Source organism: Lutra lutra, chromosome 5 (assembly GCF_902655055.1).
Source record: "Lutra lutra chromosome 5, mLutLut1.2, whole genome shotgun sequence".
Lineage (NCBI taxonomy): Eukaryota > Metazoa > Chordata > Mammalia > Carnivora > Mustelidae > Lutra > Lutra lutra.
In genome coordinates, this window is record NC_062282.1 from 160466218 (window position 1) to 160476316 (window position 10099).

Sequence of the window (10099 nt, forward strand, 5' to 3'; positions counted from 1 at the left end):
CTGCGTGTATTTTGGTCGGTTTGTTAGAGGATATTACTTCCCAAAATTGCAGGGGAAGTAAAACTAGTGTATATAAAGGTTAATATTGAATGGGGGGAAAAGGCTACACTGAAGCTTATATCTGAAAAAGTCAGAAGTGTGTAAAAGTACAATTTAAAAAAAACTACTGTGAAATATAAGTTGATTGATTAAACATCTAGTTGAAATGACAAAGAGATAAAAAGAAAAAAGCCTAGAAGCATAAGAGAAAGAATAAAAAGGAAAAGAGAATTGTATCTGAATAATAAACAACCCATGAGGCAATGCTTAGAGCTCAATATATAATTTTCCACTGGTGTTGGGATTTTACAGTATTATGGGGTCCATAGGGTTGTGAGCCTCTTGTTCTTCAAGCCCATGTTCTGGGGGAGAAGCCTGTGGTACTCTTTCTCAGAGAACCCTGCTTGGGCAAATTTGCCCTGCCCCCTGTTGGGGGGACGGGCTCCATCAAAACTTGTCTTTTAAGCTTTTGTTCTCTACCAGCTCTTACTGCCACTTCTGAGGGTCAGAGAAAAAATGGCTACACCCAAAACTTTGTCCCAGAGCAGAGAAATCGCAGCCTGCTCTCTTCACTTAATGCTCCAGGACAACCTCTATTTCTGTATGCACCACTGAAAACTGCAGCCTCCTCCAGTGCATGCCCACAGTGACTTTCTCAGCGATTGTCCTAGAGAACCTGGCATGTCCCTGCCCTTTGTAATTCTAAAACCATGAGCAGCCACAAGCTCCCAAGCATACAGGAAGCTCCTGGATTCTGTCCGGGCTCTTCTCTAGGGCAGTTTCCCAGGCGATACAGCTCTGCAAGATTTTGCCTGGTTCTTGACACAGGAGACTTTTGTGTTCTGGTGTTATATCACTTTCCAGGAACTAGCTTATCTGAAGCCCCCCCCCCCTTTTCTGTCTATCTTCCAATATATCCCCACAGATTCATGACACTGCACATCTTACGTTGCAAAAAGTAGCCACTATTCTGCTGGTAGAAGTCCAGATATATATTCTTTTATCTTGGGCTGATTTTGTGGCTGTTCAGAATGATTTGGTAGATATCCAGCTAAATTCAGGGGAACAGTTGAAAGAGAGTCCCCTACTTCTCTGCCATCTTCCCTGTCCAACCAGACTCAGCATTTTAGCTCCTAGACTTGAAAATGTAAATCTTTTTTGGAAAAATCAATGCCTTCCCGACATAAATGATATCAAGAAAGATGATCTCATTTTGATACTTTTTAAAATTCAAATTCAGTAAGTCAAAATGTAGTACACCAGTTTATAATAAATATTGCTTTGTTTTATATGTATAATTCTTGTATCAAGGACCTACTTTTTATATAGTTAAACACATTGATGTAACTCAGCTTCTAAGAATTTTAACTATGCATGATACAAGACAAGACACTAACATAAATTACAAATTATGTGAATACTGTCCTTTTTTTCACTTATGTTGGTCTCATGTGATACAAAGACACAGTTATCATATTCTTGCAATGGATCAAAATATTTATTATCCTAATGAATCAATAATAAATATGGTGGTACTTATTTTGAAAACTTTGAAAGAGAATAATTTAGAAAAAGTTGAAATTAATTTTATGTCCAAGTCAATTATTTTAAATGGCAGATGAAAGATTTAAATAATATTTTATCATTATCAAGCATGTGCTTATCAGTAAAAATGTATTTTAAATAGATCATTGCAAAAGATAAAAACTGTTATTTCCTTCTTCATTTACAGTGTCATTCCTGTTTGAAATCATGAACATCTGGAACACCACCTCAGATTTCATTCTTCTAGGACTCTTTAACCACACAAAAGCCCATCTGTTTCTCTTTATGATGGTTCTGACAATTGCCTTCACCTCCCTCATGGGCAATGCACTCATGATTTTCCTGATTCAACAGGATATTCGGCTCCACACACCCATGTACTTCCTACTGAGCCAACTCTCCCTCATGGACATGATGCTGGTCTTTACCATTGTGCCCAAAATGGCAGCTAACTACTTGACTGGCAAGAAGTCCATCTCCCCTGCTGGCTGTGGGTTACAGATCTTCTTCCTCCTCACTTTGGGTGGGGGTGAGTGCTTTCTCTTAGCAGTCATGTCCTATGACCGCTATGTGGCTGTTTGCCACCCACTGAGATACCCCATTCTCATGAGCTGGAAATTATGCCTGAGAATGACTATGGGGTCTTGGTTCCTGGGGGCAGCTGATGGGCTCATGCAGGCTGCTGCTACCCTGACCTTCCCATTTTGCGATGCACATGAAATCAATCATTTCTTCTGTGAGGCCCCTACTCTGGTGCATTTGGCTTGTGCCGACACATTTGTTTTTGAGTATGTGATGTACAGCTGCTGTGTATTAATGCTCCTGGTCCCATTTTCTCTCATACTGATTTCCTATAGTTTCATCTTAGCTGCAGTTCTCCAGATGCATTCTAAAGAAGCTCGCAAAAAGACATTTGCCACCTGTTCTTCCCACCTCTCTGTGGTGGGACTCTTTTATGGAGCTGCCATTTTTACCTATATGCAACCCAAATCTTACAGGTCAGCTAATAGTGATAAAGTGGTGTCAGCCTTCTATACGATCTTCACTCCTTTGTTGAACCCCCTCATCTACAGTATGAGGAACACTGAAGTCAAGGGAGTCCTGAGAAAGTATATGGGTCAGTGTGCTGCCTTAAGTCATGACTAAGATCACATTGATTTGCTCCTGATTTAAAGGCTGTATAAAGTGACTCTGTGGGATTTCCTAGAGAAAAGTTATATATGTGTTATATCTGTTACTATTTTACATTGAAATGCAGACAAACCTTCATAGTTTGGATATTTTCCTAGGTTGTCATCATCACATCCAAATGGGGATTATTAAAATTTTGTTGATCACAGATCATTAAAATGTTTCTACACCACACCATACAGTAAGTATTTGTTCAAAGAATGAACTGAGTAGTCAAGCAATTTTCAACATCAGTTGTAGTTTCTTTTTAATTGTGGTATATCTTAAAACACTAGAACACTCAAAACTCATTGCTCAACCAATTTCAATTATGTGGACTTGTAACTTACCCACTAACTAAATGGGCATTTTTTATATCATGTGTCTTTTTCTCAGCTTAGTATTTTCTTAAAGATTCTGCCATGATTTTACATTTGTCATCAGTTTGCTCTTTTTTGTTCCTAAATAATATTCCCATCTCTGAATCTAACAGTTTTTGTTTACTTACCACTTTGAGGATGAACATGTGGGCTATTTTCAGTCTGGAACTATTATTATGAAAAAGATAGGTTTAACTTCCTTCTTGTGATCACATGTTTTAATTTCACTTGGTAGATGCATGACTAATTTTTAGTAAACAGTGCAATATGTTTGTTCAATATTACATGCCTACCAGCAAGTCACGGTAGTACCACTTGCTCCAATTGGCAGCAATTGTGGGTAAAATCAACCTTTTTAATTTTAGTGACACTAGTATGGATATACTAACTCATTTTATTTTTATTGTGCATTTCCACGATAATTAGGGTTTCCAAGGACTTTTTCATTACCTCATTGTCTGTGTGCATATTTTCCTTTGTGAAAGATGAATTTTCATTTTTAGGGGGAAAGAAACAAACATGTAGATGCTTCCAATGCAAAAACAACTTGGTGGTTTTGTAAGAAACAGTATATGACATTCATAGGATTATTTGGAATTTTTTAAAAATAAAGTTATATTTGGGTTACTTGTTATTACATTTTTCTGACAAATCTGCTTTTATTCAATTATCAAAGTTTACTTATTTCATTAAAATAAGATTTATGCAATTCTTCTCATCTTCAGTGTCCATTGAGCTAGAATTATAAGTTTATTTGTTTGTTTTAATTATGCATCATCACATATTTCAATTCCAGTGGTGGTATCATGCCTTGAAAATCTCATATATTTTTCTTTAGTATGTAATTTTTGCCTAACGAAGGATTAAAAAAAAAAAATAGGTGACAGAATTTAAGGATCTGGTGCTCATATATATATATATATATATATATATATATATATATGACTTTTACTGGTAAATGATTATATACCTACATATATTTTTATACCTATACATATATACCTACTTTTACTGGTAAATGATTATATACATATATATGACTTTCACTGGTAAATGATTATATACCTACAATGATTTCTGGCCAAGAAATCTGACACCTTTAAAGAGGTTTTGTTTTTTTTTTCAAGGAAAATAACTATAAATATATAGATATTTAGGGTGCCTGGGTGGCTCAGTGGGTTAATCCTCTGCCTTCAGCTCAGGTCATGGTCTCATGGTCCTGTGATCGAGTCCTACATGGGGTTCTCTGCTCAGCTGGGAGCCATCTTCCTCCTCTCTCTCTCTCTACCTGTCTCTCTGCCTACTTGTGATCTCTGTCAAATAAATAAATTAAATTTTATATATATAGGTATATATAAAGATATATTAATAAATATCCATCTATATATCTTTAGGACTATAGATAAATAGATGGATATTTATCAATATATTTTTATATTTACAAATTATATTTATGTGCCATTCAAAATCTTTAACAGTAAAATGCAGAATGTACTTTAAGACAATAGATTAAAATAAGAAGTTTGGTAGTCAATTTTGTAATTTTTTTTTAAACAGCATTTTAGTCAGGAATTTATTCTGTATGTCACCTAAATAAGAAAAAGGAGTAATCAAAACAAAATAATATCAGGGAGGATGGAAAGTTCCAGTTTTGCAGGTTCCTTCAATATTTTGGAAATGAAATCTACAGAGTTAAGAAGCCTGGTGGTGGGTATTAAGGAGGGCAGGTACTGCATGGAGCACTGGATGCAATGCATAAACAATGAATCATGGAACAGTGAAATAATAAAATTAAATTAAAACAAACAGCAAACAAGAAGATCTAGTTGAATTTGTCTCAAACCTGAATGCCACACTTTAGCATTTCCAATTGAACTCAAGAATTGATTGTATTTTAAACCTTGTCTGTTCCTCTAAACATAGTTGTACTCTGATCCAAAGTTAATTTCATTCAATATTGTATTAATATAGTCACATTCAGATATATAAAGTGAATTACTTAAACTGTCATTGAAATGGAGTAAAAATAGTTTAACATCATAAGATATAAGTAACAATAATAAGGATAAACATAAAATGTCTTTCATTCATTAATTATGTTGGGAATTTTGCTTAACATTTCACTTTCATATTCTCAGTTTAATGATTACCATAAGTCAGATGTACATTCAGTGTTCTCACTTTTTGAAAAATGTAGACAGGTATATTTGGGCAAAAATCATGGTTCCCCTTCACACAGATCTGAATTGAGTTACCTGATTTTAAGCAGCTTGCAGTTAGGAAAGGGCAGTTGTGAAAGTAGGGCTAGATACAACACCCCTCATACACAAACAACACACAAACCTATATGACTTAACCATCCTTTCTCTTCCTAAAGAACAAAATGTTGCCAATGAGTCCCCTTTGTTTGGTTAAATAAGTAAAAATTTCTGGGAAAAATGGTCTTTACATTAGAATGTGAATTCTGACACCAGAACTTCAGGGCTTGAACCCTTGGTTAATCCAGATAACCTGGGCATGTTGTCTAATATCGTGGGACCCACACAGATCTTCAATGACAAGTAATTAACAACTGTAAAATGTTAATCAATGCTAGAAGCTTAAAGTCTTGTCCAATATTCAAAAATACTCACTAATGTGTAGCTCTAATAATAATTATGTGTAAGGTCAGTAAATTAACTGAATGTTTTGGTACATTTACTATCATATTTAGTTTATTTGGTTATCATTTAGTTGACTTAGGAACCTATCAAGAATAAAAATAGCATAATCGCTTAGATAACCCAGCTCCTGTTTTTATATATCTCTCTGTAGTAGGCTGTGTGTGGGATAAGTAGATTCATTCATTGACTCCACAAACACCCAGAAGATTCTCAGTGCTGCAGTAAGTGAGGTCAGCCTAGTGGCCTTCACCAAAGCTGATATCTAATGTAAGAGTCAGGCCATACATTGTTCCTTTAAGAGACAATGTACTCTCAGGCCCTGAAGATGGGAATAAAATATGCTAAGAACAGAGAGTATAATGGGAAATGCAGGACTTTTTCTTCTTTAACAATTGTTTCATCTCACTTTCTTTAATCAATCTGAAATAGGCATTTTCCTTCTCTCTCTGACACCAGGATTTTTCTGCTGTATCCTGAGGAATTCCTGTCTGTCTCAGTAGCCCCATCCCACTCCACACAATTTCCTCATATTCCCTTCAATTCCCTCCCCAGCTGTGCTCTGGGGACATGGAAGCCCATATCATCCATTAAAGGATGGGTATTTTCTCCCCCAGAAGCTGCATGACACAGGGATCCAAGGTGGCAGGTGACTTCCCTGTTTTTCCTTGGTCCTCCCAAACTATTTATTCCATTTTCCTCTGCAAAACCTCAGTTACTTTGGATAAAATTCCTGGATTTGAGTATATACCAATGGCTCTCATTTAATCTGGCTTAAGTGACACTGAAGGAGACCCCTGGATCTTCTCAGCAATTGATAGGCACCAATGAGCAGGGGCTTTTGGGTAGTCTGGGGAGTCAGTGACCCCAATATGTTCAATGTGAAATATTTCTTCGACAGTGTTCTGTTTTGGGTGTTGTGAAGTTAATAAAGTTTAATAAGGTGAGAGAAGTGGACCCTGGGAGACACTAGGGAATAGGTCAGGGATAGATGAGTAGATAGATGAGTAAGTCATGTTCAGGTGCAGAGGACAAATGTAAACTGAGACAGCAAAGCAGTGCGTCAAACAGGAGGCACGAACAGAGCTGTCTGTTCAGAGCAAGAGATAGAAGCAAGTAAGAATGGTAAAGAGAACATGGAAGTCCCCGGGGAAGAATATTTTTACATGAGCCCTTAGATATTGGAAGACTTCTTCTGCTTAGCATAATACACTCTAGCTCAATCCATGTCTTTGCACATGGCTGAGTAATAGTCTATTGTTTATATATGTACCACATATTTTTTATCTATTTATCAATGGACATTTTAGCTCTTTCCATAGTTTGGCTGTTGTTGATAATTATCCTATTAACATTGTGGTTTAGGTGCCCAAGCTGAATTACCTCAGTCAAAGTCAAATACCATATGATTTCATTCATATGTGAGCTTTAAGAAACAAAACAGATTAACATAGAAGAGGAAAATATAGGGAGGAAAACCATGAAATACTCTTAAAAATAGAGAATAAACTGAGGGTTGATGGAAGGAGGTCGGGAGGAAAATGGCCAAATTAGTCATGGCTATTAAGGAAGTTACTTACTGTGATGAGCACTGGGTTTTGCATGTAAGTGATAAATCACTAAATTCTATTCCTGAAACCAATATTACATTATATGTTATGTAATTAGAACTTAAGTAAAAACTTGAAACATACCAAAAATATATTGGAAGACACTTAAAACCTTAGATAATGGGAAAGATTGTTCATGAGGAAGAAAGAATATGGGTGTGGTGAATCGCCAGTAAGACTAGTTTATATATTTGCAAAATCATAAATCCTGGGTTAAACTTCCATCTGAATAATATGTTATTAAAATCAGTATCTGGGATTTCATGACCCTGAACCCAGAGAGTCAATAATCTCTTGACATGTGCTACTGAGAGGGGCCAGATAGAGCCCCAAGTAGTGTGGTGACTCAGAAGGAATCCCCAGACATCTGACAACATAAAAGAATTACTGATATGCCCAATGAGCTCAAACTTTTCAATTTTTTTAAAATTTTTTTTTATTTTTTCAGCATAACAGTATTCATTATTTTTGCACCGCACCCAGTGCTCCATGCAATCCGTGTCCTGTACAATACCCACCACCTGGTGCCCCAAACCTCCCACCCCCCACCCCTTCGAAATTCTCAGATCGTTTTTCAGAGTCCATAGTCTCTCATGGTTCACCTCCCCTTCCAATTTCCCTCAACTCCCTTCTCCTCTCCATCTCCCCTTGTCCTCCATGCTATTTGTTATGCTCCACAAATAAGTGAAACCATATGATAATTGACTCTCTCTGCTTGACTTATTTCACTCAGCATAATCTCTTCCAGTCCTGTCCATGTTGCTACAAAACTTGGGTATTCATCCTTTCTTTTCTTTTCTTTTCTTTTCTTTTCTTTTCTTTTCTTTTCTTTTCTTTTTTTTTACAGCTTTATAAACATATATTTTTATCCCCAGGGGTACAGGTCTGCGAATCGCCAGGTTTACACACTTCACAGCACTCACCATAGCACATACCCTCCCCAATATCCATAACCCCACCCCCCCTCTCCCAAACCCCTCCCCCCATCAACACTCAGTTTGTTTTGTGAGATTAAGAGTCACTTATGGTTTGTCTCCCTCCCAATCCCATCTTGTTTCATTTACTCTTCTCCTACCCCCTCAACCCCTCATGTTGCATCTCCTCTCCCTCATATCAGGGAGATCATATGATAGTTGTCTTTCTCCGATTGACTTATTTCGCTAAGCATGATACCCTCTAGTTCCATCCACGTCGTCGCAAATGGCAAGATTTCATTTCTTTTGATGGCTGCATAGTATTCCATTGTGTATATATACCACATCTTCTTTATCCATTCATCTGTAGATGGACATCTAGGTTCTTTCCATAGTTTGGCTATTGTAGACATTGCTGCTATAAACATTCGGGTGCACGTGCCCCTTCAGATCACTATGTTTGTATCTTTAGGGTAAATACCCAGCAGTGCAATTGCAGGATCATAGGGTAGTTCTATTTTGAACATTTTGAGGAACCTCCATGCTGTTTTCCAGAGTGGTTGCACCAGCTTGCATTCCCACCAACAGTGTAGGAGGGTTCCCCTTTCTACGCATCCTCGCCAGCATCTGTCATTTCCTGACTTGTTAATTTTAACCATTCTGACTGGTGTGAGGTGATATCTCATGGTGGTTTTGATTTGTATTTCCCTGATGCCGAGTGATATGCAGCACTTTTTCATGTGTCTGTTGGCCATCTGGATGTCTTCTTTGCAGAAATGTCTGTTCATGTCCTCTGCCCATTTCTTGATTGGATTATTTGTTCTTTGGGTGTTGAGTTTGCTAAGTTCTTTATAGATTTTGGACACTAGCCCTTTATCTGATATGTCATTTGCAAATGTCTTCTCCCATTCTGTCAGTTGTCTTTTGGTTTTGTCCACTGTTTCCTTTGCTATGCAAAAGCTTTTGATCTTGATAAAATCCCAATAGTTCATCTTTGCCCTTGCTTCCCTTGCCTTTGGTGATGTTCCTAGGAGGATGTTGCTGCGGCTGAGGTCGAAGAGGTTGCTGCCTGTGTTCTCCTCAAGGATTTTGATGGATTCCTTTCTCACATTGAGATCCTTCATCCACTTTGAGTCTATTTTCGTGTGTGGTGTAAGGAAATGATCCAATTTCATTTTTCTGCATGTGGCTGTCCAATTTTACCAACACCATTTATTGAAGAGGCTGTCTTTTTTCCATTGGACATTCTATACTGCTTTGTCGAAGATGAGTTGACCATAGAGTTGAGGGTCAATTTCTGGGCTCTCTATTCTGTTCCATTGATCTATGTGTCTGTTTTTGTGCCAGTACCATGCTGTCTTGATGATGACAGCTTTGTAATAGAGCTTGAAGTCCGGAATTGTGATGCCACCAACTTGGCTTTCTTTTTCAATATTCCTTTAGCTATTCGAGGTCTTTTCTGGTTCCATATAAATTTTAGGATTATTTATTCCATTTCTTTGAAAAAAATGGATGGTACTTTGATAGGAATTGCATTAAATGTGTAGATTGCTTTAGGTAGCATAGACATTTTCACAATATTTACTCTTCCAATCCAGGAGCATGGAACATTTTTCCATTTCTTTGTGTCTTCCTCAATTTCTTTCATGAGTACTTTATAGTTTTCTGAGTATAGATTCTTAGTCTCTTTGCTTAGGTTTATTCCTAGGTATCTTATAGTTTTGGGTGCAATTGTAAATGGGATGGACTCCTTAATTTCTCTTTCTTCTGTCTTGTTGTTG

At 37.1% G+C, this 10099-nt stretch overlaps 1 protein-coding gene across 1 annotated transcript; it reads left to right on the plus strand.

The window, feature by feature from the left end:
• Nucleotides 1-1764: 1764 nt before the first annotated feature.
• Nucleotides 1765-2730, plus strand: LOC125100539 (olfactory receptor 2T33-like). Its single transcript, XM_047730777.1, has one exon. The coding sequence runs from the start codon at nucleotides 1792-1794 to the stop codon at nucleotides 2728-2730; it is 939 nt and encodes a 312-aa protein (XP_047586733.1). The 5' UTR covers nucleotides 1765-1791.
• Nucleotides 2731-10099: the final 7369 nt, after the last annotated feature.

Bases quoted from the DNA above. Each gene is read 5' to 3' on its own strand.
- LOC125100539 (XM_047730777.1), top strand. From the start codon at position 1,792: ATGAACATCTGGAACACCACCTCAGATTTCATTCTTCTAGGACTCTTT.